The sequence below is a fragment of the Ursus maritimus genome, unplaced genomic scaffold (assembly GCF_017311325.1).
Source record: "Ursus maritimus isolate PB19 unplaced genomic scaffold, ASM1731132v1 scaffold_19, whole genome shotgun sequence".
Classification (NCBI taxonomy): domain Eukaryota; kingdom Metazoa; phylum Chordata; class Mammalia; order Carnivora; family Ursidae; genus Ursus; species Ursus maritimus.
This window is the reverse complement of record NW_024424341.1, coordinates 3,432,110-3,459,814: the sequence shown is the minus strand read 5'-3', so window position 1 is coordinate 3,459,814 and position 27,705 is coordinate 3,432,110. Positions and strand designations below refer to the sequence as shown.

Genomic DNA, 27,705 nt, shown 5'->3' with positions numbered 1-27,705 from the left:
TGGTTTTGGCCGTAAGCAGTGTTTTTTTGGCTGTAAGCAACGTCCTTTTATTTAGATTGAGTTTTAGGTGTCAGTTGATTTATCATGGATTTTTTTAGTTCTTGTTTTCCCTTATTCCTTCATGATGATAGGTGGTCAGACTTTCTGTGAATCAAATTTAGTTCTTTCGAGTTTTTACTTTTTGTCTTGCTGCGTGCCTAGGACCTCTGGGCTGTTGAACAGAGCACAGCACTAACTAGAGCTCTTCTCTGGTTTATGAAACTGGCAAGAAATAAAAGTTCACGTTGGCTGCCGCGTTGATGGCACAGCACTGTCGGTTCATGTGGTGCCTAGGCCCAGGGAGGTGACAACCTTATTTTTTTCACCTTTGATGTTTTCTGATGTTGCTTGCTCCTTGCTGAACTTGTTAGTTCTTTTAACATTTTTAGTCTGTGTTCTTCAGTGGTGGGAGATGGGTTCTATTGCCCTGCATTTTGCTCCTGCAGTTGTTCCTGCTTCTGTAGCTCAGTCAGCTAGCCTTTCCTGGCTTTCACTCCTTTTATTAAACTACAAAAAAAAAAAAAAAAAAAAAAAAAAAAAAAAAATTCTCATTCCTGTAAAGTCTGTCACAGGACTGCGGGACTCTCCAGGTAGAGGGCTCAGCATTCCAAACTATTTGGAGTTTCTGACCCCGTTTTCTGTATAGGTTTCCACAACTGAGGCAGGAAAAGCTCTAGTAATGCGCCCACAAAGAGGCTTCTTACCAGCCTGGCCTTCATTCCCGAAACACTTCATAGAAAGCAGAGATTTATCCTTGAAAGTTTGAAGTCACTCCTGTTAAAACCAGGCCCAGGATCTTTTGGGAAGGCAGATATTTTCCTAATTAAAATTACACTTTCAATGTCCAAATTTATTCTGGCCTTTGTTTTCTAGCAGCTTATTAAAAGCTTTCATACCTAAACCTTTTCTTTTGAAAAATGCATTTTTAGACTGACTTCCTAATCTGCATGTCTTAAATAGCCTTTTGATGCTAGGTCCTTTGTCTTTATGCCACTGGGCTGGATTTCCCTGAGCAGTGCAGGGGGCTGGGGGTAGTGTGGTCCTAAGGAGAGCCCTGGCTTCCTGGAGAGGGCAGCCCTGGCTAGGCCCTTGGCCCCTGTGTACAGAAAACCTACCAACATTGCTTATCTTTTCAGAGCAAAACCTGGAGCGGCAGGTGCTGCAGACGCAGTGCCGACGGCTGGAGGCCCAGCACTACAGCCTCAGCCTCACAGCCGAGCAGCTCTCCCACAGCATGGCGGTGAGTCTCGGGTGCCACCCCCCTCGAAAGGGAATACAGATCAGCTTGGGGGGGGGGGTCTTAAAACACCCCATGCTTTGTTTAATGTTGCAGTTTGTGTTCATCACCCCTACAGATGAGTTTTGAGGGGTAATGCTGCTCTTTGAGGAAGCTACAACTTGTAATCATTCGGGAGCCAATTGGTTCTCCAAGATTCAGCTAAGGAGGGAGGTGTTGTTAATTTACAGAATATTGATCCTGGAAGGGAGATGTTACTTGCATATCCCTCTGGGCGAGGCAGCAGCTGTATCCATCTCCCCCTACGAGTTTTTGCTGAGGATGGAAGAGGGTTTTAACAGGAGGAGCAAAGCTCTGGCACAGCTGACCCCTCCTACTCCTGGAGCCTGGCTCCACTGCTCTGTCAGCCGTGCGCGTGTATCCACGCCCTGGCTTCCTCCCGCGTGGGGACATGGGACTGTAGATCTTGGCCACTTCAGAGCAGCAGCAGTTTTATAATAGGGCGAATTTTTAAAATCTTAGGGGTGATGTTGAGCCAGCAGTGTACCCTGGTTCCATGGGAGTGAACTGGTTCTCCCAGAGACCACGGTCCGAATCCTGCGCCGTGAAGGGGAGGTCGTGGAGTCTAGAAGGTGTGCCTTTCCTCATGGCCCCCAGAGCATTCATGCATCACACCCATTTCCCTATTGCAAAATGAATGTTTTACCTCAATCTCTGTCTCCAGGAGTTGAGGAGCCAGAAACAGAAGATTGTTTCGGAGAGGGAGCGACTCCAGGCAGAACTGGATCACTTAAGGAAGTGCCTTGCGTTGCCTGCAATGCATTGGCCTAGAGGTTACTTTAAGGGATATCCTAGGTGACGGTTTCCCTTGCACTAGGCCGAACCTATAGTATAGAAATATTATCTATTTTATTACCTTGAATATTTAATATTTTTCACTGGGAGGTTTGAAGCTTAAAAAAAAAAAGAATGTGCCATGCATGAAGCAAAGGATTCCAGGCTCCAGACAAACGAACGAACTCGCCTTGACTTCAATGCAACTGAATCACCTTTGTCATTCAGCGAGCAACCAACGTAGGATGCCCATCTTTCTTTCTTTTTAAAGGTGGTTTTATTCTTCCCCCGGTCATTATTTTCGAATCTGAAAGTGAAGGCTCCCTTACCAACACTAAAACTTGATCCTTTATGGCCCCTGGGTGCATAAGACTGGATCAGACCAAGCGTGTTTTGTTCCTGGTGTGGCCGTGTTAGCACATCCCAAGAACCCAGTCTGCTTTCACTGTGGCGTGGGGTCGGCCTCGCTCCTCCCCAGGACTGAGACCTGCTTCAGCTGGAAGAAGGTGGGGTGCATTTCCGGTAAAGGGCTTATTTGTTTGTTACTTTTTGGCAAAATTTTTGAAGCAACAGGTCCTAGGAGCACACAAAGCAACAGTACTGAAGCCTCACCCAAAGGCTTTTCCCTGGAAAAGCTCTTCTCTAAAGTGCATCAACAAACTGAAGGTACCTTTTTATTACTCCGTGGGGGAAATGTACAGAGCTCTATGTATACATATGTTCACACCCACCAAATTGTTACTGCAGTGGGCTGTGTTTTCATACAAACGTAAATTTTGAGAGAAAAGTCAAAGGTGCTTCAGCCTTGTACTGTGTATATATATTAAAAAACAAAGTTTTGTATGTTTTTATTACTTTAATTATTGTTATAAAAAGCCTGCCATTTTTAATATGTGGTTTGGGGGGATTTTTGTTTGTTTGTTTTCCTGTTTGGGGGTTTTGTTTGTTTTTTTGCTTTTGTTTTTCTGGGCAAAAAAAACTTGCTTTTAGTGTTTGTACTGCTGCTGGTCAGGACATTAAAATATTGAAGTGTTTTTAAAAATTAAAGAAGAAGAAAAGTAAAAGAGCTTACCACTGGCGCCTATGCGATCACTTCATTTTTGAGTTGCACCGGAAAGTGATGTAGAAAGCCATGTGTTACTTCTTACCTCCTCTTGTCCCCTCCCCCTGGCTCTGGACAGCAAACAAACAAACAGAACCAGTTGCTATTGAGGAGGGGCTCGTCCCCAGGCAGGAACAAGCAGCTGCCATGTGTGCACCTGCGTGTGCACGCGGCTCTGTGGAAAGAACCGGTCAGGAAGTGAGCGAGTTCTGTGATAGGATTCTAAGGTGTCTTACAGCAGTCTGAGAACAGGTGCAAAGTAGAAACTTTAGAAGCTTTATTTAGATGCAAAGCTTTGTAAAAGCCTAAAAGTAGGGTAAACAATGTCTGAGCTGAACTCCTCCTCCTCTCGAACTTACTGTCATGAGCACAGGAGCGGCTAGAAACTAGGAATGCCATCTCAGTGCAAAGCAGTGTTTCCTTCTTGTCCCAGTTACTGCTCATTCAGGCAGTGTCTAATCTAGATCAAGCAGGTAATGTCTTGCCGAATGGGCCCACACCAGAGGCCAAAGCAGCCAGTGGTTGGTCTGCCGGGGGTGAGGGTGGAGGCAGGAATCTTGATGGCCGCTGTCCCCTTCACCCTGGGTCAGCGGAAGGGCTGGCTGACCTTCAGGAAGGCTACTCACTGCGATCAGTGGCCACGCCCTCAGCCCCAGACCTTAGCTGTGCAGAACAGCTTGCTGGCAGATGGCACTGTGTTGCTTTATCTGTTCCCACAGCGTTTGCTTTGTATGTCTGCCAAGAATCTTCCAGTTATTAGCAAACTCAGACAAAAAGTGCCGCCAGTATTATCAGCAGTCAACAAGCGCCTTCCTCTCCACAAAAACGACTTGAAGAGAACGAAGGCCTGTTCTGTGGGCCTCCTCCCCTGCAAAGACATTGAGAGATCACCATGTTCCACAAGTGGGGACAGGTGTTCAGAGGGAGCTCTACTGCCAACAGGGAAAAACTATTACCGAATTTCTCTAAAGTCTGCTTGCTCCTTCTAGTCTGAAACAGCAAGCGTGAGAGCGACATCGTAGCAGCTCACTCCCTGTCCCCCACCATCACAGGAAAGGGCTAGATGCCCCTGCTAGTCAGCTTGGCCGTGGCCAGAGGAAACAGGAAGCCACAGCCCTTCACTAGCTAAGGGGAGTCCCTCGTTGGGGTTTTCTGTAATGGGGGGAGGTCGTGGGGTAAAGGGATGCAGCCATCCGGGAGAGGTCTCTGCCCATGGGTACAAGCTGTGTCCCTGAGCTAGAGGAACTGCTCTTGTCCCTCCGATTGAAAACCCCACCTTCCCCTGCCTTCCTGCTTCCATCACTCTGCCTCCCCACACTCTCACCTATCTGTAATAAGACAATCAGAATATAAACCAGTAAGGCAGCATGAAGAAACTCAGAAAAAGGTAAGAAAGCATCTTCAGAAAACAAAAGTGTACCATTAATGCTTTTTCCCCATCCAGTAATTTTCAGATGATTCAGAAACAGCACAGTAGCACCTAAGTCTCTTCAGTTTGGGCTTAAAATTTGACACACACATAACTTCTGGAGCTTTTTGTTTAGTTCACACTGAGTTTAAAAGATGAAGTTCGGAAGTATACCGAATTTGCTCTAGAATGGATTATGCAACTTCTGTCAGTATTTTCGTGAAGACCTCCGTCTCTCACGACCTTGTGTCTTCCTGCCGCACCTGGAAGAGAGGGCTGCCATCTGTCCTGAAGGGGATTTCGCTCAACTCGTGAGGGTGCTCTTCCAAAGCTGAGTCATGTGGTTCCACATTTAATCAGATCATTAGAAACAACCCAGAGCTCTCCCCAAAATTTGGCACTATATAACCTCATCATTTGGTAATGTTTGTTGTGTTTCACATATTTAGAGCCAAATCGACATAAAATAGGATCCTAATCCATTATCTCAGATAAGTGACCAAGATAGGACTGTTTTTCCCTATAGAAAGAATAGAGGCTAAACATTTAATTGGCATTAACATTCTAATAGATTTTATCCTTAAGGAAATTCCAAGAATATTAAAAGGAGCCCACACACACTTGCAGCAGCTGAGAATTACAACACAAGAAATCTCAAGATTATACATGGAATGACATTTTCTTTCCTCAAGTAGCTCACTCAATAAGGCTGCCAAATCTCAAAAATCAGATACCCCCTTTCCCTGTGAACTGTTTTTAAGTAGAAAATTCCAAGGATCCACCACAAGATGGAGATGGTCAGCACAAGCCGATTCTGTTACTCTTAGGTGTGTATTTATTAGCCACTTCGCAGCCATCCCTGCACTCCTTCAAGGAAACCAGTTACTGCCTTCCTCAGTACCTGCGGTAGCCTCTTTGTCCCAACTTTTTCATCCAGCGCTTAAGTGAAACTCTGACCTCTGCCTTGACCTGAGGAAGGCTAATTGGTTGTGTTACTCTGTATGTACCCTGTGCTTAAGGTAGAACAGTACAACCAGTACATGGGAGGGAGGAAGACTGCCTCGGTCACTCTGGGGGCAGTTTAGATGCTGTGAAATTAAACCTGTTCTAAGTGTACTTGTTTGAATTAATTGTATTGTAATATTATTTGTTGACTGTAGTAATTAGGTATTTATGAATATATTGCTGTAATTTCTGACAACATCCAAAAAAATAAAATCTTCCTAAATCATGTTAAGAGGAAAATCTTTGTTATCAGAGGGCCAAAAAAAAAGTGGCGGGGTGGGGGGAGAAAAGCTCAACCATCAAGCTTTACGGGTAAAATACGAAGACAAATTGGATAATAACCTCAGCCAGGTTTCAAGAGCACAAGGTCTTAAGGGGTGAGATCTAGGATCTACGAAACTCTGACCCTCCATGTGGTTTCATTCTAGAAGAGTCCCCAGATGAAAAGGCAAGTCCTGTCATCTGAAAGCAACGCTCTAGAACAGTCACCTTAAATGACAGACCAGGTGTTCATTCCTGGCCCTTCAGTGTTCAAATGATCCTCAGCTGTTTGTTGGAGGGACAGCTGGGTAGCGATATGGAACTGAGAAACCGTGCTCAAGTAACAGGAGGGCAGTCTGGGCTTTGAACACTGAAGGGCAAAAACCAGAAGCTGTTCTTTAGGCTCAGGTGATCGTGCATGTACGCTCTGAAAAGCCCTAGGGAGAACGTGCTCTGACGGTGCTACAGTCGAGAACTAGCTGGCTACAAAACGTCCTATCCCTTGTAGGAATCCCTCTACATTTCTCCGCTCAAGGTAAGGTCATTTCTAGAGCAATTCCAACCACTACAATTGAAAAGTATTGCTCCTAGGAAAAGAAATAGACCCTTGGTTGAGACACTACTGCCTCCAACTAGGTCTCTCCCCTCTGTCCACCAAGAGCAGTAATATGGGCCCGACTTTCCCTCCAAATATCTGGACTTCAGCCTCACACACCCCAGAACATGCAATCTGTTTTTCCCAGGCTTTTAAGTTTATTAACGTGAAAGATCTGCACAATGCACAATCGGCAGAGATAAAGTCACTGCAGAATCCGTACTCCTGTCATCCAATTTCTAGCTGTTCGCCAACACCATCCTTGTCTTCCACAGTCCCCCTGACTTCCTTCGTTCTGCCCTGGTGTTCCTTTTTGCTGTTTTCCTGGGGTCTTTCTCTTCTCATACAGGCTGTGTTTGCATGTCAATGTTTGAGTCTATTTTCTCTTGCATAATCCAAGGAATCCTAGATCATGCCAGTTGTCTTGCCACCACCAAAATGGGTTTTTAATCCAAATACAAAGATGACATCTAGTGTGGTCCTGTACATTGTGCTTAGTTTCTCCTGAATTCTTAGCTACTATTGCCTTCCTGGGGTGAAGAACATCAATGACCATCTGTTTCCACTGAAGGAGTCCAGTTGGTCATGAACTTCCTCATCTGACAGTTATTCTGTCATTCATGATGGTGGCTGAGCGTGAAGCAGCCAAGGGAGTTCCCCGCCTTTCCTCTTGATAAAAACCTGCTACACTTAACCAGAAGTAGCCAAGAGAACGAGAGACACCCAGAAGGTCAGTCTAAAGATCACCCTTTCCTGCCACACATCTCCATATGGTCAGACCATTTTGGCCACACGATTTGCTCCCTTCACTTGGTAGTAACGCAGGGAAAAAACCCAACGCAAGATCTGGGTGGAGTCCGTCTTTATTGGGTTTAGATGGCGAACTGTGATCAACATTGTCACTCATCTGCCATCCTTCTGTATGTGAACAAGAGTCTAAATTTAGCCCAAGAGATCAGGCTCAAGAAAGGAAAAAAGCCCCAGGCCACACCGCCACTGCTGTATTGATCTTAACACAACATTTAATGTCACATGTGTTCATGCCCGTGACAATGCAGAGCAGGAGACCACGGGCTGTGCTGGGGAAAATCACTTGTTGTGCCAAGGCTGCTTCCTTTCCCCATAAAGAGAACAGCCGGCTCCTAAAGACAGATGTGGAATTAAAGAATGTCTCGAGGACTAAGCACAAACCTGTTGCTTTCCAACAATGTTATGAACCCATTCCTTGTTTCATTACAGTTTTTCATACATTCAAAAGGGGTTCTAGAACTCCAGAGATAATAGTACCTCAGTCATGTCTCGAGCACTCACACACCACCTGGCAAGCCTCTGGCCAGTAGATGCAAGGCCTTTATAAGTTCAGATCTTTCTCTAGAAGTCTTGAGACTGGATGCTTTCAGAAGGTTGCAGGTTTGTACGGAGTTTGTACATGTGGTTGAGTGCTTGTGTGAGGAAAGCCCCGCTGGTGTTGATTTCCATCAAGGTCAGGTTATCCAGCTAAAAACAAGAGAAAACCAACTGGGTTGGTGAGGTATGTTCGATTTGAGAAAATGTAAAATCTACTGAATAAAAAATAAGTAACCAATGAATAATATTAAAAAAAAAAAAAGGTGGGGCGCCTGAGTGGCCCAGTGGTTAAGCGTCTGCCTTCGGCTCAGGGCATGATCCCAGCGTTATGGGATCGAGCCCCTATCAGGCACCTCTGCTGGGAGCCTGCTTTTTCCTCTCCCACTCCCCCTGCTTGTGTTCCCTCTCTCGCTGGCTGTTTCTATCTCTGTCGAATAAATAAATAAAATCTTTAAAAAAAAAAAAAAAAGGGCACAGCTAGTAAACCCTGCTTGGAATAATCCAAGCAGACAGGATACTGGGGGCAATTCGTTGGCACCAGCAGACAGCCACAGGCCTTCGTGGGCATACGAGGAGAGGCAGGTGCCATGGGAAGGGCCCCTGTGCCCCTGCCCTGCATGCACCTACCTTGGCATGTGCCTCCTGCTGTCTCACAAAGCTGTCAGCAGACACCCGCAGTTTGGCTATGCGAGTGTCCCACACATCCTTGATCAGGGTCCGGATCTCATCTGCTTTCGGGATATTGTCTGAAGCACTAAAAGCAGCAAGGCGAGGGGGAATCACATAAGGAAGCACTCGGTAAAATAAAGCAACATCCAGGTGGAAGTGGCCTATATTACTTTTTAAGTAGGTTCCACACGGAACGTGGAGCTCAGACTCAAGACTCTGAGATCAAGAGTTGCATGTTCCTCGGACTGAGCCCGGCAGTCGCCCCCCCCCCCCAGGTGGAAGTGGCTTTTAAAAAATTGCTGCTTGGCTTCAGGAAAACACAAGCAAAATGTGTTTTCCTTTGTTTTCAATTTTAAGATGTACAAATTTCTAGCAGTTAAGCTTGGTGCCAAGAAAATTCAGCCATGGGGATGCCTGGGTGGCTCCATCAGTTGGATATCTGCCTTTGGCTCAGGTCATGATCCCAGGGCCCTGGGACAGAGCCCCTCATCAGGCTCCCTGCTCAGCTGGCAGTGTGCTTCTCCCTCTCCTCCCCACTTGTGCTCTCTCGCTATATCTGTGGCTCTCGCTAATAAATAAAATCTTTAAAAAAAAAAAAAAATTCAGCCATGATCCACACAGTTCTATTCGTGCTCACGTAGCTGTTCCATGGCAGGCTGCAGTACAAGGACTTCAGAGAATAAGCTCTAAGTTGGACATCCTCCATTGCAGGGTAACTGAGTGTTCTGTGCTGTAGAATTTCCATCTTGAATGAATTTGTTTCAAGGGCTGGGTCAGAGGTCATGACTGCTATTGCTCATACCACAGCATTTATCCAAGGGCTTACAACCCACCAGGGAAAGAAGACAACGGCTCTATGCCAGGCACTACAAAGCATTTCTATCCTCCCAAAGCTCTGAAGACTAGGTGCTATCCCACTCCAGAGAGAAAATCAGAGAAAACACAAGTACAGTTACAGAAACCACAGACTAAATTGCAGATTAGCATAAACCGAGCCATACCAATACACGGCAAATTCTGGGTAAAAGTTTGAACAGGAGTCAGCAAGGGTCAGTGACAGCCTTCCTGTCGTGAGCTACATTTTGGATCTTGGATCCTTTTAGACCATCCTACTCTTTTTTTTTTTTTTTTTTTTTTTAAGTAGGCTCCACACCCAGTGTGGAGCCCAATGCAGGGCTTGAACTCACAACCCTGAGGTCAAGACCTGAGCTGAAATCAAGAGTCGGACGCTTAACCGACTGAGCCATTCAGGTGCTGCTTGTTGTGAGCTACATTTTAAACTAATCTTTGAAGGAAAAGACAAAGAAGAAGATGAAAGCAGAAGCTAACACTGTCCATCACCAGGCATGCTAGGAAAGCTGAAGTGGCCTCTCCATATGCTGAAAGTAGCTTGTGATTAGTAGCAGGGAATCAGTGGTATAAAATTTACATAGCGGGGGTGCCTGGGTGGCATAGCGGTTAAGCGTCTGCCTTCGGCTCAGGGCGTGATCGTGGCGTTATGGGATCGAGCCCCACATCGGGCTCCTCCGCTAGGAGCCTGCTTCCTCTCCCACTTCCCCTGCTTGTGTTCCCTCTCTCGCTGGCTGTCTCTATCTCTGTCGAATAAATAAATAAAATCTTTAAAAAAAAAATAAAATAAAACTTACATAGCGGATTGTATGTAAGACCCAAACATTAGGATCTTATGCACTGACAGACAGGTTAAAGAACAAAGGACCCCATCAATTTGTTAACTGAAGTGCGGAACAGAGGTAAAATTAGGTTCCTTGGCCAAATTAATTACAAAGAATCAAAAAGCCGAAGTTTCAACAGAAACTGCATACATAAGATCCTGAACTTCAACAACTAAAGGTGAACCGGGGGCTCACCTCTGCTTCCATATTCTCCCTTCCAAGTCCCCCCTGCCCACTGCCTCAGAAGGCTCTCCGATTCATCAGATGACACACCCCTGCCCAACACCCTCCCTAGGACACTGCAGCCACAGAATAACAGCCTCAGCTCCCCGACTCTCCACCTAGTCTACACCAACCCCAACAACTCTGCTTCCCCAAACATTCCGTGCCCGTTCACATGTCCCTGCCTTCTACCTACAGTGTCCTCTTCCCTAGTACATTTTCCCTCCTTCTTCAAGCCAGGGACCCCTTCTCTGACACCACCAGGCATTAGGGCTGCATCCCATTACGGTCTGAACGGGACTAATCATGCTGCAGTGTGGGACTACTGGTTTACAGGCCCACACTGCTCCCAGACAGAGTGGCGCTCACGCCCATGTGACTACTTCCATTATCTAGTGGAATGCTTAGTCTGGCGTAAACTACAGTCTCATATCAATTTAAGGGCAAATCCATGTTACATACCCCAAATTTTCACTTGAATTCAATAGTGTCATTCAGTGGGGGCTCTTGCTCTAGAGCAGACAATAGGGACCATCCCAATTTTTGTTCTAGCTCTGCTCTTGTTTCCATCAATGAAAAGGAGCCCAGGGGGCACCTGGGTGGCTGAGTCAGCTAAGTGACCAACTTGGGTCTCCGCTCAGGTCTGGTTCTTTTTTTTTTTTTTTTTTTTTAAGATTTTATTTATTTATTTGACAGCGAGAGAGACAGCCGGCGAGAGAGGGAACACAGGCAGGGGGAGTGGGAGAGGAAGAAGCAGGCTCTCAGCAAAGGAGCCTGATGTGGGGCTCGATCCCAGAACGCCAGGATCACGCCCTGAGCCGAAGGCAGACGCTTAACGACTGAGCCACCCAGGCACCCCTCCGCTCAGGTCTTGATTGAGGTCACGAGTTCAAACCCCTCATTGGGCTCCATGCTGGGCATGGAGCCTACTTAAAAAAAAAGAAAAAAGAAAAAAAGAGAACATGCTCAGGGCTTAAAAAGCTTGACATTTTGCAAATTACTGTCTAATAAGCAAAATCATCCACACTTGCTTGGCCCCCTCTGCTGATTTCATTCATTCATTCAACAAACACGTTTGCACCAGGCATCATACTAGTGCAAACAAGATGCAGTCCCTGACCTTTTTTACTTTTATTTTTTTAGAGGAAGAGAGCACATGCATGCACAGATGGAGGCGGATAGAGACTCTCAAGCAGGCTTCATGCCCAGCGTGGAGCCTGACACAGGGCTCAATCTCACAACCCTGAGATCATGACCTGCATCAAAATCAAGAGTCAGACACTTAACCAACTGGCCACCCAGGGGCCCCAGTCCCTACCCTTTAGAACTGGAGTGGGGCTGGGAGGGCACAGCCTGACTAGTGATTAGAAGATTATAGCTGACAAATAACATGGGGACTACAGAGCTGCCAAGAGGACAGGCATCCTTAACCTGTGAGACAGCACCAATTAGGCTAAGCCAAAGGAGAGAACAGATAATAGATGGACCTACTGAACAGAAGAAACAGTATATGAAAGCCCTGAGGACCTTGGTATGTGGAAGGAAGTAAAGAGGCCAATGTGAGCCTGGAACCCAGGGAATCAGAGAGAAAAACTATAGGAGCCACAAAGGAGCCCAGCTAGGCAGTGCTTTGCATGCCATCATGAGGACTTTAGCCTAAACCCTGGACAGGCTCCAAGGAACAGGGGTGTCACATGGCAGCTCCATCTTTAAAAGTCCACTCTGGCTACAACGTAGAGAATGAATTAAAAGCCAGTGGGAAGCCAGAACTGAACATACGGGAACCAGAAGCTACACCACCACACTTTTTGCCACCAGTGGGTTTTCATTACAGCTAGGGTTCAGAGCAAGTGCTAGCCCTCTGGCCTTTCCTATGAAAGACATGCAGGAACTTAAATGCACATAGTGGAAGACAAAGGGGTAAAGCTTTACCAGTAAAACACAGCCACAATTAAGAAAAAGGCTAGAGAGGGAGCCCTGGGTGGCTCAGTCGGTTGAGTGTCTGCCTTCAGCTCAGGTCATGATCGCAGAGTTCTGGAATTGAGTCCCACATAGGGCTCCCTGCTCAGTGGGGAGCCTGCTTCTCCCTCTGCCCGTCCTCTTGTTGGCTTTCTTTCTCTAATAGGTAAATAAAAATCTTAAAAAAAAAAAATAAAGAAAAAGGCTAGAGAGGATAATGGAGACTCACGGGGTTCCATGTCAAGTGATAAAGCAGCAAGGGTCTCCCTAGAAGAGGGAGGGGTGGGAAAAGTAAAGGACAAATGGGAAAGCCCAGGCAAAAGAGTGTGTGCCACAAATGCCTCCCAGGCACTGACCCAGGGAAGTGGGTGGCCAGGGGTACTCGCCTCACCTCAGAGCCGAATGTGGAACAAGAAAGGAAGGACAGAGTGAAGGACGAGAATCAGGAGTTCCGCCTTACAGGTGGCTCTAAGGAGAATACTTACTGATTTAACAGGAGTTTGGTAAGTTCCATGTAGTAAGGGCTAGGCATAGGGGTAAAAGTTTCTTCCTTTCGTTCATGATCCCTAATCTTCTCCAACTTTTCTGAAATTCAGAAATGTATACATTTTACCATCACCATACCCAAAATATTTGTTTAAGCTTTCCAAATTTACTAAGTGTTTACATTACCTATTGGATCAACTAACAAAAACATGAAGAAAAAACATTTTTTGGAATAACATATCACTAACTAGATGATTCAGGGCCTATTTCCTCAAAAGTTTCTCTTAGAGGGGCGCCTGGGTGGCTCAGTCAGTTGAGCGTCTGCTTTAGGCTCAGGTCACGATCCTGAGGTCCTGGGATAAAGCCCCACATCGGGCTCCTTGCTCAGCTGGGCGGCCTGCTTCTCCCTCTCCCTGCCGCTCCGCCTGTTTGTGCTCTGTCAAATAAAGCAATAAAATCTTTAAAAAAAAAAAAATGTTTCTCTTATAGAAGGTGGTAAATTCGTGTTCGTGTTGCTGCTCTGGCCTACAGGATATATTACTGAAGAAATTATGTCTGAGTCAGAAGCTCTTTTCTTAGGGAAAGAAACAAGCATTCTACCTTTGATGCAAAAGGTGATGAGAGTAACCAGTGACTGGAGAAATTTACTTATATATACGAAGCCTTGTTCAGAGGGGAGCAAGAGGACATAAAACCACAGCCACTCCAGCCTGGGGGTGGGACGATGATCATGAAGGGCCTGAAGCCCAGCATCTAGAATCCAATAGTGGAGTCCCAATTCTACCCAGCAGCAGCACCCCTCTCTCCCTATCTTATGGATCTGAGAAAGTCCTGAATCTGGACTGGCCACTGATGCTGAGGGACACACACACAACTGTGCTGGGGTGGGGGGGCAGGGGAACGGGGTCTTTCAGTGATGGGCCCCCTTTTCAGGGGCCCTTGGTGCCATGCTGCAACCCAATCTATTCCCCTGCTCCATTCACCCTCTCACTCTAACCCAATGCCCTTCTGAGAGCCTGCATGCTCCTGCCAGCACACTGCTCCCAACCCCCTCTACACCTGTCTCTGTGCACGAGGAACAGACTTCCAGGTGTGTCCTGGACCTCCCTCCTCTCTGAGCTGCACCCAACACACCCCAGCAACTGTCTCACTCGAGTGTTTGCTGTTGCCCTCACTACTTAACCATTCCATCAAACTCACTGCAACATCTTCCATCTTAAAAAGAAAATCCTAGGGGTGCCTGGCTGGCTCAGTCAGTCGAGCACCCGACTCTTGATTTCAGCTCAGGTCATAATCTCAGGGGTCTAGAATCCAGTTGCGAGTCAGGCTCCCTACTAAGCAGGGAGTCTGCTTCTCTCCCTCTGCCCCTGGCTCATGTGCTCTCTCTTGCTCACTCGCTCTCTCACATAAAATCTTTTAAAAAATAAAAAATAAAACTAAGTATGGGCGCCTGGGTGACTCAGTCAGCTAAGCATCTACTTCTCGCTCAGGTCATGATCCCAGAGTCCTGGAATCCAGCCCCATGTCAGGCTCCCTGCTCAGTGGGGAGCATGCTTCTCCCTCTCTCTCTGCCTCTCTCCGCCAGCTCATGCTCTCTGCTTTCTCTAATAAAATCTTTAAAAAAAATAAGGGACACCTGGGTGGCTCAGTTGGTTAAGCATCTGCCTTCAGCTCAGGTCATCATCCCAGGTCCTGGGACCAAGTCCGCATTCTGCTCCTTGCTCAGCTCAGCGGGGAGCCTGCTTCTCCCTCTGCCTGCTGCTCCTCCTACTTGTGCGTGCTCTCTCTCCCTCTCTGACAAATGAGTGAATAAAATCTTTAAAAAAAATAAAATAAAATAAAATAAAATAAGGGGTGCCTGGGTGGCTCAGTCATTCAGCTGAGCATCAGCCTTTGGCTCAGGGCATGATCCTAGAGTCCTGGGATCGAGCCCCACATCAGGCTTTTCCACTGGGAGCCTGCTTCTTTCTCTCCCACTCCCCCTGCTTGTGTTTCCTCTCTCACTGGCTGTCTTCTGTCAAATAAATAAATAAATAAAATACCTTTAAAAATAAAAATAAATTAAAAAAAGACTGTTTAAATAAAGTAAATAAAAAAAACCTTAGTAAGTGAAATAAGTCAATCAGAGAAAGACAATGATCATATGACTTCAGTCATGTGGAATTTAAGAAACAAAACAGGATCATAGGGGAAGGGAGAGTAAAATAAGACGAAATCAGAGAGGGAGACAAACCATAAGAGACTCTTAACTATAGGAAATAAACTGAGGGTCGCTAGAGGGGAGGTAGGTGGGGGGACGGGGTAACAGGGTTATGGGCATTAAGGAGGGCACGTGATGTAACGAGCACTGGGTGTTACATGCAACTGATGAATCACTGAACTCTACCTCTGAAAGTAATAATACACTATATGTTAATTAACTGAATTGTAAAATTATTTTAAATTTAAAAAATTAACTCTTAAAAAAAAAAAAAAAACCCTCCCAACGCCAGCTACCAAACCTTTTTTTTTTTTCAAGAGTTAACTTCCTTTCTTCGACCACTCAGGTGGGTGTCTATTCTACCCCTCTACCAACAATACTCAACACCAAGGCCCACGACCTCTGCTCAGCTGAGCCCAATAGTTCCATCTGTCTTCACATCTGACAAAGATTAATCCTTCTTGGAGGATATTTATCATCTGATTTCTGGAAGACCACACTGAGTTCTCTTATCTCAGATTCCTCCAAGCCGTCCTGACCTCTCAACACTGGGGGTAGCTCAGTGCTCAGATCCCTGACCCCTTCACCACCTAAACTCACATCCCATGTGATGTCATCCTGCCGCATTTGAGCATTCATGAGGACTTCCACATGTGTATCCCCAAATAAGCCCCTTCACCGAATTCCTAAGTACTCCTGCCCACAGTACTTCTACCTAGTTATCTAATAGGCACCTCCGGTGTGACACGGTCAAACCCTGGTCCCTACCCCAGCACTCATGCTCCCGCAGCCTTCCCCAACTCAGGACACAGCAACTCCATGTCCTTTGGTAGTTTGGGCCAGCAACACCGGCAGTTATTCTTCACTCTCCTCTCTCAGATCCCACAGCCTGTCCTTCAGCAAATCCTGCAGATTCTTCCTTCGAAAGACACCTAGACTCCAACCATGTCTGCCCACCTCCAGCAACTGGTCAAACTACTCACAGCCTGGGTAACTTCCTCCTGCCCTCTTCCCACACACATCTTCTCTATACAGTTGACAGATTCTTTTCTAGCATCTAAATCAGAGTATGAAATACTGCTGTTCAAACTGCGATGAATCAAACAGACTGATGTCACCCAGTGTTGGCCAGGATGTGGAACACTGGGAACTCTCACATGTTTCTGGTGGGATCAGAATAGCTCAATCACTCTGAAGGGCTGGGTGGCAGTTTCCTATAAAGTCAACCACGGTCTGACCTATGACCCTAGGTATTCTACCCAAGAGAATTGAAAACATGTGTCCACAAAAAGACTTAGGAATGTTCGTAACAGCCTGATTAGCAATAGCCAAAAATGGGAAACGATCCAAACATCCACCAAAAGCAGAATGGGTGACCCAACCGTGGAATACTCTACCATGAATGCAATAGTACTTAGCAATAAAAGAACGATGTAATGCTAAGTGCAACTACGGGAACGAATCTCAAATACAGTGTCAGAGTGGTGCCTGGGTTGTTCAGTTGGCTGAGTGCCCAATTCTTGGTTTCAGCTCAGGTCATGATATCTGGGTCATGGGCTAGAGGTCCTTGCTTAGTGGGGAGTCTGCTTGGAGATTCTCTCCATCTGCCCCTTCCCCTACTCACAAGTGTGAACTCTCAAATCTTTAAAAAAAAAAAAAAAAAAAGGCACCTGAGGGGTTCAGTTGGTTAAGCGTCTGCCTTCAGCTCTACTCATGATCCCAGGGTCCTGGGATGGAGCCCCAAGTAGGATCCCTGCTCAGTGGAGAGTCTGCTTCTCCCTCTCCCTTTGCCTATCACCCCCGCAGCTTGTTCACTCTCTGTCAAATAAGTAAGGTCTTTAAAAACAAAACAGCATCAGAGAAGACAGTCAAAAACGGACTAACTAGGTGATCCCATTCATAGGACAAGAGCAGACAGAACTCTGCAGTGGCAGAATTAGAGGGCAGCTGGCATGCTCTACTGACCAACTAGTGAGGTTTCACTACTGCTCACCCCAGCATGGCTCTGGCCTGTGAAAAAGCTCAGGCTAACTCTCTCCACACTTTTCTGACTGGCCTGCAATGAGGCGGACTCTTGCCCCTATCACCTTCGGTTTGGACAGGCCGAAACTGCCTGAGGGAGATGCAGCGCTAACAGCCAGACGTGGAGGGGTTCACTGACAAAGAGCCCCTTAGCAAAAGGAACTGGGATTGGGAGTTTCCCTTTGTTGCAGACCCACCAGGGCCACCCCCTCACCCCCTCCCCTTTAGGACCAGAAAGAAAAAAAGCCCAATCTTTCTGAAACTGTATTTGAGACTGCCCGGCTCATAGCATCCTTGGTTTTTTGGTTTTTGGTTTTTTTTAAAGATTTTATTTGAGAGTGAAAGAGAAAGAAAGAGAAAACACAGGCAGGGGAATCAGCAGGCAGACGGAGAAGCAGGCTCCTCGCTGAGCAAGGAGACCAACGCGGGACTCGATTCCAGGACCCTGGGATGATGACCTGAGCCGAAGGCAGACGCTTAACCGACTGAGCCACCCAGGGGTCCCAAAGTGTCATTGCTTCTAGGAAAGAAGTATCCCCAACTGATTCCCAATTTAGAGGGGATAATCAAAATCACTCAGAGGCTTCTCAAACTCTACATCCCCGTCCCCATTCCAAATAAAATCAATGTTCCTTGCTATAATGAGCCACTTTTGTCTCTGAGATAGAAGATTGCCAAGGCTCAGGATAAAGTCGGTCTGCATCAATACATCAGTTTCTTTTTTAAAGATTTGAGAAAGAGTTTGTGCGAATGAGTGGGGGGAGAAGCAGAGGGAGAAGGAGAAGCAGACTCCCCACTCAGCAGTAAGCCCACCCCAGGGCTTGATCCCAGGACCCTAATATCATGACCGGAGTCAAATGCAGACGCTTAACCAAGTGAGCCACCCAGGCACCCCCATCATTTCATTAATAAGACATAATTAATGCACCATACAATCCACCCGTTTAAAATGTACAATTCAGGGGCGCCTGGGTGGCACAGTCGGTTAAGCGTCTGACTCTTGGTTTTGGCTCAGGTCATGATCTCATCAAGGTCATAGGATGGAGCCCTGCATCAGGCTCAGAGCTCATTGCTGAGTCTGCTGAAGATTCTCTGTCCCTCTCCCTCTGTCCCTCGAGCTTTTGCTCCAAAATAAATAAATCTTAAAAAAAATAAAATGAAAAAATAAAACGTACAATTCAATAGTTTTTAGTATATTCAGAGTTGTAGGTGATCTTTGTACCTTTTCTTTTTTTCACTTAGCATAATGTTTCTAGGTTCATTCAGTTGTAGCACGAGCAGGACTTCATTCCTTTACATAGCTGAATAATACTCCCTGGTTTGGATGATGCATTATTTTCATGCATTCTGTTCAATGTGAGAGGACTCTACGCCTTAACATGCTAGTCTACACGTGGGGCTCAAACTTACAACCTTGAGTTCACTCACGATCCCAAAGTAAAGAGTTGTGTGCTCTACTGACTGAACCAGCCAGGCACCTCTGGTTATTTTTTGAAAGTTAAAAGAAATGCTTCTTCAAAGTCATACACTATTTTTTATTTTATTTCAATTTTATTTTTTTAAGATGTTATTTGACAGAGGGAGAGAGAGAGAGGGAAAGAGAGAGGGAAAGAGAGCGAGAGAGCGAGAGAGAGCGAAAGAGCGAGAGAGCGAAAGAGAGAGAGCGAGAGCGAGCGAGAGCGAGCGAGAGAGAAAGAGCACGAACGGGGGGTGGGAAGGAGAGGGAGAAGCAGGCTCTCCACTAAGCAAGGAGCCCAATTCTGGGCTCAAACCCACAACCCTGGGGTCATGACCTGAGCCAAAGGCAGATGCTTAACCTGCTGAGCCCCCCAAGGTGCCCCACAACAGTCTTAATTTTATTTTTTTTTTTTAAGATTTTTGAGACCATGCACGTGAGCACAAAAGCAGGGAGAGGGAAAAGCAGGCTCCCTGCTGAGCAGGGAGCCCATTGTGGGACTCAATCCCAGGACCTGGGATCATGACCTGAGGAGGCAGAATTTTAAGCAATTTAGCCATCTAGGCATCCCAATATTCTTAATTTTAAAGCAAGTTGAAATATCTTAAAATCAAAATCTGAGCGAAATTTGATACAGATGCCTCAAACTAACATGACATTAGTAATAGTGGTCAGCAAACTAACAGGTGAAACTCCAACCACTCATTAATTTCAGCTGACCAGTGGATGATGGAGTAGGTGGAAAGGGCCGGGGCTTCCATTTGAGGGAGGGTGTCACCTGGCCCTGCTCCACCCAGGTCCTTACCCACATCCATCCACTCGGGAGGAATCAGCCGACACTTCTGTCTCTGTTTCAGGTTAATTGCCAGCCACAGAGGCACTTCCACTGGTAAACCAGGGTTAAAAGGCCCCAGGTCCCCCTGCCAAAGGAAAACCAAGTCCTGGTCAGACAAAACAGGGCAAAAGGCACTACCGGACCCCACTGCTGTCCAACAAGGCAAAGGGCATTGCAGAAGTTGAAACCCCCAGAAAAGTCTAACGCCCAACTGTGAACACACTCCCAGTGCGGCAGCTCCGGGCGAGCGCTCACGCCCCAAGCGCGGGCCTCACGGGCACACCCGGCCAACCCACCTGAGCCCGGGTTCCTGCCAACCCCTCAGAACAGCTGAGCCACTGGGCCCAGGCTGCGAAGCTCGCCCATCCCTGCGACCCTCTGCGTCCCCCCAACCCATAGCCTTCCCCACCCACCCCGCCACCGACCACTCGGCGTCTTCCTCCCCGGTAGCCCCCATATTCTACCCCCCAGCCTCCTCCGTACGCCCCCCGACCACTCGGCGTCCTCCATCCCGTACGTCCCCCCACTCGGGGTCCCCGCACCACTCGGGGTCCCCGCACGCCGTACGCCCCCGACCACTCGGCGTCGCCCCCCGCATACCTCTCGTACTCCACCCCGCCCCCCCCTCCGCGTCCCCCCGACCACTTGGCTTCCCCCCTCTCAGGTATTCTCCCCAACCGCTCCGGGTGCCCCCCGACCCCTCGGCGAGTCGGAGGCCGGGGGGGTGTCAGCGGAAGCCCCAACGCTACCGCCTCTGGCCGGCGCTTGGGCCTGAGGACAATGGCCGACCCAGCCCTTACCCCGATGAGGTAAATCTTGTCTAGGCTGAAGTTTGGGATTATGGTGACCAGCTCCTTCTCGGCCAGAAACTCCACCTCCGCCGCGTCCATGCTGGCCACAGCAACCCGCCCGGGACACGCCGCCGCCGGCCGCCCCTCACCAGCCGAGGGTAAAGGATCGTGGCAGCTCCTTTCCCGCCAATACGCGGGGCCCACCCCCCCCGGCCGGAAGAAGCCTATAGCAATAGGCCAGCCAATTGGCCAGCCAATAGCGACGCGGCACTCTCCCCGTGGCGGCGGGAGGCGGGGACCGCGGTCGCTTCGAGCCCACGGATTGGCGAACGTCAACGAGGCTAAGCAGACTACGCCCACAGCGTCCCCGCTCGGTCCTCCTCGAGACAGGCCCGGGCCCGCCCCTCCTGCGGCCCGGCCCCGCCCCCCGCCCTCTTCTCGTGGGCGGGGCATAGCGCGGTGCACCTGGCGCTGTGGGCCTTCCTGGTGCGTCTCCACGCTTCCATGTCCCTTCACCTGTCACGGGCGCCTACACTGAGTCAAACTGGAGGTGGAGTTCGGGGCACGTGGACACCGGGTCCCGCACCCGGCCAGAAGTAAATGCATTTATTATTAGGTCATGGCTGTGACCGGCTAGACGAATGGGGCCCTTGCTTCCCTTAACTTCACAATCTTCTCTCTTTACATGTTGGTTAGAACCTATAAAAAGGCAGATTCCCCCGCCCCACGCACATCTTCCGATTCAGAAACTCAGAATGTGTGCTTTGGCAAGCATCCCAGGTGAGACTCAGAAAAGGCAGGTTTGCACGGCTTCTCTGTCCATCCCTTTATACACTGGGCTTGTGTGAAACCTAATAGCAGTGGTTCTCACACTCTGTTCTGTGTCAGAATCCCCTAGAAGATTCTGAGTGTTAACATGTACACTCCGGGGGAGGGGTTGGGGGGGCTGGGTGGTTCAGTGGGTTAAGTGTCTGTCTTCCGTCTCTCAGGTCATGATCTCAGCGTCCTGGGATCCAGTCCCCGCATCAGGCTCCCTGGTCAGCGGGGAGTCTGCTTCTCCCTCTGCCCCTCCAGCCACTTGTGCTCCCTCTTTCTCTCAAATAAATAAAAAGAAAAAAAAAGAAAGAAAAGAAACATGCACACTCCTGGAGAATTCTAAGTCAGGGGTCTGGGGTGAGGACAGAAAACTGAATTTTAACCAGGCCAGAAAACTTCCTGGGAGTGAAGCTGCCAGGGCAGGCTGTTAGGGACAGGCAGTGGGCTGAATTTGAACCCTTGATCATTAGGCCCTGCAAAAACACACAGGAGACAGGAGGATTCCAGTGTTCTGAATCCCCACCAGAAAGCTGCCCCACCCCAGATAACCCCATGCTTTCCTCCCTAAGCCCCCTGAAACCCGCCCCATGTAAGGTTGTTGGAGAGATGAAATAAGGCCATAATTAAGTTCTGCCCACTCACATGGCCTAGAAAGCTATGTCTGCTATTTATCTGCATTGGAAATCACCTTCGCCGTGTGCCATTTATTAAGGCAAATACAAAGCCTGGCTGGCTCAATCCATGAGCTGGTGACTTTTTAAAATAATCTCTCCACCCGACATGGGTCTTGAACTCATGACCCCAAGATTAAGAGTCAGATGTTCTACCAACGGAGCCAGCCAGGCATCCCAGAGGGAGCTACTCTTGATCTTGGGATCCTGAGCTCAAGCCCTTCATTGAGTGTGGAGATTACTTGAAAAATAAACAAAAAAGGAAAATAAATAAAAGGTCCCTCTGGATGCTGTGTGATGGAGGGTAAGTGACTACTTTGAACCTCAGTTTTCTCATCTGCAAACGAGGTAGGAGTGAGAAGGAGCCTGGGGTGTTTGGGGAGGGGGAGAAGCTGCAGGCCACCTGGTCTCTCCTAAAATAGAAGCTCCCTCAGGCATCTGCAGAGAATGTGTGCCAGCTTGTCTGGGTTTTGACTGATAGGGGAATGTTTTCTTGACTGGCAAATATTTGTGTTCCACAGTTGGCGAGGTTTCCCTTCCTGATTTTCATAGCCTGTAAAAGAGCAAAGGAAAAGAGCTGGCAGGAAAGCCCAGGTTCAGAGAGGCCACGCATGGCGGGTTGAGTAGGAGAACTAGCAGGCCTGGTGTCCACATTAGCTGAGTGTCCTCGTCCCTGTCTGTAAAATGGGGGCAGTGCCGCTGCTTACCTCACTGGGCTGTTGAGAGAGCAAGACCAGCTGGTATGGTGTGCAGTGTTGCACACTGCAACAGGACGGCGCCTCGGAGTCTCAAACATGAGCAAACATCGGGGGCACCTGGAGGCTTGTTAAATGTCTTTCCATTCCCAGAGGTATGATTCACAACAGCTGAAAGGTGGAAACCACTCAAATGCCCATCAACTGAGGGATTGGTAAACAAAATGTGGTCCGACGTCCTGCGGAATATGACTCCACCACAAACAGGAACGAAGCACTGATTCGTGCTACAGTGTGGATGAACCTGGAAAGCAGGATGCTACGTGAAAAGCCAGTCACAAAAAACCACATATTATGAGTCCATTTATATGAACAATCTAGAAACTAGATTAGATGTTAGACATAGAAACTAGATTCATGGTTGCCAGGGCTGGGGGACAGGGAAAGGGGAGTGGCTGTTCACGGGTATGGGGTTTCTTTTAGGGGTGATGGAAATGTTTTGAAACTAGACGGTGGTGGTGTTTTCACAGCTCTGTAAATATACTAAAAAACACTGAATTGTATACTTTAAAAGGGTGAATTTGTGAATTATTCCCAGTAAAGCTGTTATTTTAAATGCCCTTCCCTAAGCTCCTGATTTAGACTTTCTGACTCAGTGACCACACATGTAACTGGCTCCCAGGTGGTTTTTATAATTGGGAAAATTGGGAATGGAAGGGATTTGCCCCAATCCAGTCCAGCTGTGAGCCACACTTGAGCTCCAGAGAAGACTTCTAAATGCCTATCCTCATGCCTGTCTCTGAAAGTCGGGGAGACCGTGCACATGAGAGGAGCACGAAAGGCATAGGAGCAGCCCAGAGGGGTGTGGTGGGGCTGGGCTGTTGCTTCAGGCAAGGTGGTCAGAACCCTCACACCACTGTCTCCTGTTGTAAGAAACGCCTCCCCGAGAAGATGGGAATGACCCAGGTGAATTAAGAGCTGGAGATGTAGTAAATGGGAATGAAGGTACGACCTTACTGTGCAGAAGAATTCCAAACGACAAACGACACATGTACAGACTGCCCTCAAGATGGTGACACAAGGGCACGTGGCTGGCTCAGTCAGAGGGCATGGGACTCTTGATCTTGGGGTCATGAGTTTGAGCCCCATGTTGGGGTAGGGTTTACTTAAAAAAAATAGTGACTTGGGGGTGCCTGGGTGGCTCAGCAGGTTAAGCGTCGTCTGCCGTAAGTGTCTGCCTTCGGCTCAGGTCATGACCCCGGATCCTGGGATCAAGCCACACATCAGACTCCCTGCTCCGCAGAGAGCCTGCTTCTCCCTCTCCCTCTGCCTCTCCCTCTGTGCTCGCTCTCTCTCTCAGATAAAATAAATAAAATCTTTAAAAAAGTGACTCGGGATCATTTATTTAAGATTTTATTTGTTTATTTATTTATTTAGAGAGAATATGTGGGAGTGGAGGGGAGGGGGCAGAGGGAGAGGGAGAGACAGAATCTCAAACAGACTCCCCACCCTTCCCCGAGTGCCGAGCCCGATGTGCGGCTTGATCCCAGGAGCCCAAGATCATGACCTGAGCCAAAATCGAGTCAGACCCTTAACCAACTAAGCCACCCAGGCACCCCAATAGTGACTCAGGAGCATTTAAAAACAAAAAAGAAGGGTGCCTGGGTGTCTGCCTTTGGCTCAGATCATGATCCCAGGGTCCTGGGATGGAGCCCAGTGTCGGGCTCCCTGTGCAGTGGGGAACCTGCTTCTGCCTCTCCCTCTGCCGCTCCCTCTGCTTGTGCTCTGTCTCTCTCTCTCTCTCTCTCTCTCTCTCTCTCAAATGAATAAATAAAAATCTTTAAAATAAATAAATAAAAATAAAAAAGAATGTGGCCTGTATCTCCCTACTCCTGAAGGGTGGGCTGCCCATAGCCACTTCCTTCCAAAGAGGACAGGTTGGACATAGAGAAAAACAGAGGAACGTGGCAGTGGAGAAACCTGACCAACACGACCTCGGCCAGGTGGTCAAGGTCGACATCAGCAGTGACAAGTCAAGGTGAGGGCATGCACCCCTGACAGAAAGGAGGAGAAGGGCTCTTTACCTCCTGAGCCTTCCTCCCAAAACCCACAATCCCACTGTCATCCTGAGGAAAACATCAACAAATCCCAATAGGTGGACATTTTGAAAACCCCCTGGCCAGCGTGTCTCAAAACCGTCAGAGTTGTCAAAAACAGAGTCTAAAACACAGTCGCAGGGCCACCTGGGTGGCTCAGTCGTTAAGCGTCTGCCTTTGGCTCAGGGCGTGATCCCGGCGTTCTGGGATCGAGTCCCACATCGGGCTCCTCTGCTAGGAGCCTGTTTCTTCCTCTCCCACTCCCCCTGCTTGTGTTCCCTCTCTCGCCGGCTGTCTCTCTGTCAAATTAATAAATAAAATCTTTAAAAAAAATTAAAAATTAGGGGCACCTGGGTGGCTCAGTCGTTAAGCACCTGCCTTCGGCTCAGGGCATGATCCCAGGGTCCTGGGATGGAGCTCTGTATCAGGATCCCTGCTCTGCTGGGAGCCTGCTTCTTCCTCTCCCACTCCCCCTGCTTGTGATCCCTCTCTCGCTGGCTGTCTCTCTGTCAAATAAATAAATAAAATCTTTTTTAAAAAATTAAAAATTAAAAATAGAGGGGTGCCTGGCTCAATCATTTGGGAGAATGTATGACTTGATCTCAGAATTGTGAGCTCAAGCCTTGCACTGGGTGTAGAGATTACTTAAATAAATTACTTAAAAAAAATTTAAAATAGGACTACCATATGATTGAGTAATTACACCACTATTTACCCAAAGAATACAAAAACACTCATTTGAAGGGCTACAAGCACCCCTATGTTTATAGCAGCAGTATTTACAATGGCCAAGTTATGGAAGCAGCCCAAGTGTCCACTGAGAGATGAACGGATAAAGATGTGGTATATATATATATATATATACAATGGAATATTACTCAGCCGTAAAAAGAATGAAATCTTGCCATTTGCAACGACACGGATGGAGTTAGTATAATGCTAAGTGAAATAAATCAGAGAAAAACAAATACATATGATTTCACTCATACAGGGAATTTAAGAAACCAAACAAATGAGCAGAGGGAGAAAGAGACAAACCAAGAAACAGACTCTGGACTCTCGAGAACACATTGCTGGGGAGGAGAGTGGAGGATGGGTGGGGGGTGCACTTGTAAGGAGCACGAGTGATGTGTGGAAGTGTTCAATCACGACGTCGTACACCTGAAACCAATACTCCACTCTGTTCACTGACTGGAAATAAAAGTCTTGCACCTAAAAAAGTAATAGTGTCTCAAAATTGGTTCATTAATTTTGATGAATAGACAAGAGTAAGGGAAGGTTAAGGTCAGAGGAAACTGGGTGGGCACTCTATGGGAACCCTCTGTACTATTTTTGCAACTTTTCTGTAAATCTAAAGCTATTCTTTTATTTTTTTTTTTAAGATTTTATTTATTTGAGAGAGAGAGAGCACGTGCGCAGGGTGTGGGAGGGGCAGCGGGAGAGGGACAAGCAGACTGGGCGCTGAGAGGGGCCCGACATGGGGTTCCACCCCAGCACCCCGAGATCTTGACTCGAGCCGAAGTCAGATGCATAATTGACTGAGCCCCCCAGGCGCCCCAAATCTAAAGCTGTTTTGGGAAAAAATATTTCTTGTTAAAAAAAATCTTGGGGCGCCTGGCTGGCTCAGTTGGTGGAACACGTGACTCTTGACTTCGGGGTCATGAGTTTGGGCCCCATGCTGGGTGTAGAGATTACCTGGGGAAAAAAAAGTCTCTCCTCCAGGTTTCCCCAGGCACCCAAACACTCCTGACGTTGAACCTACTGCCCCCTTGAGGACAGTCCGTGCTACAGTACTTTTGGTCACTAGAACTCAGGCGGGCAGAAAGGCACCTTGGACTTCAGACCTTAAAGCAGCAGACCTTTCTGCAATGACAGAAGTGTCCTGCAGCCGTCCCGCCCAGTAAGGTGGCCACTTAGCCCCGTGTGGAAACAGCATTTGCAGCATCAGCGAGCGCCTCGGGCCTGGGGTCCTGTGAAGGGTCAGGCAGGCCTGTGCCTGGTGTGGGCCCGTGGCCTGCCAAGGCATCCGCACAGGTGATTCTGGGGTTGAGCACGTTTGGCCAGGACCTGTGGACCATCGGCGCGGAGTGTGTTCACTGAATCCTTGATTAGTTTACCTCGAAGTCTGAATCCCGGCCACGCGGGAGCAATTTTCTCATGACGACCAGCAGCCAAGCACAATGACGAACTGCCCAATGGAGGAGGTGGGGGACAGGCTGCAGGGACTGTCAGCCCTTCTTGTGCTTGGGAATCACCTGCCCGAGGCCAGGCCACACCTGGACTGAAGGAACCACAACCTCTGGGGAGAGGCTGAGGGCCACTGGTCTGATAAACCCAGTCCAGCCTTGGTTCCTGCGGCCTCTGGAGGGGAAGGTAGGGGAGGCCGTGACCGGCAGCTGGTGTTACCCACCTAAGGACGGGGCTAGAATTACAGTCACAGCAGCAAAAGAAAAATGCAGAGGGGAAATCACCTCATCTGGTGCCTCTTCCTTCCCTTGCCTGCCCCGAAACCTGTCGTGGTATCGCACCGAGCAGGGTGATAGGGATGACAGGGAAGGATCACTCCCCTAATGGGGCCCCCATCCCACGGTGCTCCAGGAGCCCAAGCCACAGCTCCTACCGTGACTTGGGGGGCTGTCTCCCCTCCAAGGTCTCCAGGGCGGGGGCGATAACACGATCATCTGGCCATCAGCGACTCCGGCCCATTGGGCCCAACTGCTCCCACTGTTGCCTGTTCTCAATGTCACCACCTCCTGCGGCCGCCGTGAGGCTTGGGACGGCCCACACGGTCCCGCCGCATGGTGGTGGCTCCTGGGCTTAGCTGTAGTGGTGTCTCTCAAGACAGCCCACGACAAGGTACCGTTCTCCCTGCGGAGCGCGCTAAGAAGCGAGGCCGGAAAGACGAGCTCTCCAGGGCCCGCTGGGTGAGTGGCTTCCAAGGATGTGAGCTCAAAGGCAGGCCCTCTGAGGGAGGCAGGTCAGGTCGGGGAGTGATAAGAAGAGATTCATGTTCTAGGACGACAACTCTGCTGGACGCGGTGGGCGTGGGGTGGGGTCTAGCAGCACGAGGCTCACCTGGAGGCTGTGAGCAGAAGTCCAGGTGAGCCTTGGCCATGGCCTGGCCTCGGGCAGCCCCAGGCGGGCCCAGAGTAGGGACTGTGTGAAACCAGAACCCATACAATGCCCACCAGGGCCCACCCTGCAGCCCCCAGGTGGCCAAGGGAGTTTCCCATCTACCTGTGGCTCCAGGCGGCCGTCCCCCCCCCCCGCGCCCCCCCCCCCGGGG

At 48.5% G+C, this 27,705-nt stretch overlaps 2 protein-coding genes across 3 annotated transcripts in view; one reads left to right on the top strand and one right to left on the bottom strand.

The window, feature by feature from the left end:
* The window catches only part of GSE1 (Gse1 coiled-coil protein), a 46,299-nt gene extending 40,448 nt beyond the window's left edge, over positions 1–5,851 (top strand). For both annotated transcript variants that reach the window (XM_040633230.1, XM_040633231.1), the window contains 2 exons: positions 1,176–1,279; positions 2,001–5,851. In XM_040633230.1, coding sequence (XP_040489164.1) covers positions 1,176–1,279; positions 2,001–2,135 — 239 coding nt within the window. In that variant the 3' untranslated portion in view covers positions 2,136–5,851. The remainder of the gene's footprint in view (positions 1–1,175; positions 1,280–2,000) is intronic.
* Positions 5,852–7,328: 1,477 nt separating this feature from the next.
* On the bottom strand, positions 7,329–20,342 carry GINS2 (GINS complex subunit 2). Its single transcript, XM_040633229.1, has 5 exons — positions 20,151–20,342; positions 19,321–19,435; positions 12,837–12,936; positions 8,456–8,582; positions 7,329–7,978 (listed from the first exon to the last, which is right to left on the bottom strand). Exons 1-5 carry the CDS (start codon positions 20,238–20,240, stop codon positions 7,853–7,855), a joined length of 558 nt encoding a protein of 185 aa, XP_040489163.1. The 5' UTR covers positions 20,241–20,342; the 3' UTR covers positions 7,329–7,852.
* Positions 20,343–27,705: the final 7,363 nt, after the last annotated feature.

Coding starts and splice junctions, on each gene's coding strand:
- GINS2 (XM_040633229.1), bottom strand. CDS start 20,240: ATGGACGCGGCGGAGGTGGAGTTTCTGGCCGAGAAGGAGCTGGTCACC. Junction 12,937..19,320: donor TCCCGAGTGGATGGATGTGG/GTAAGGACCTGG, acceptor TCTGAATTTCAG/AAAAGTTGGAGAAGATTAGG. Junction 8,583..12,836: donor ACCAAACTCCTGTTAAATCA/GTAAGTATTCTC, acceptor TGCTGCTTTTAG/TGCTTCAGACAATATCCCGA.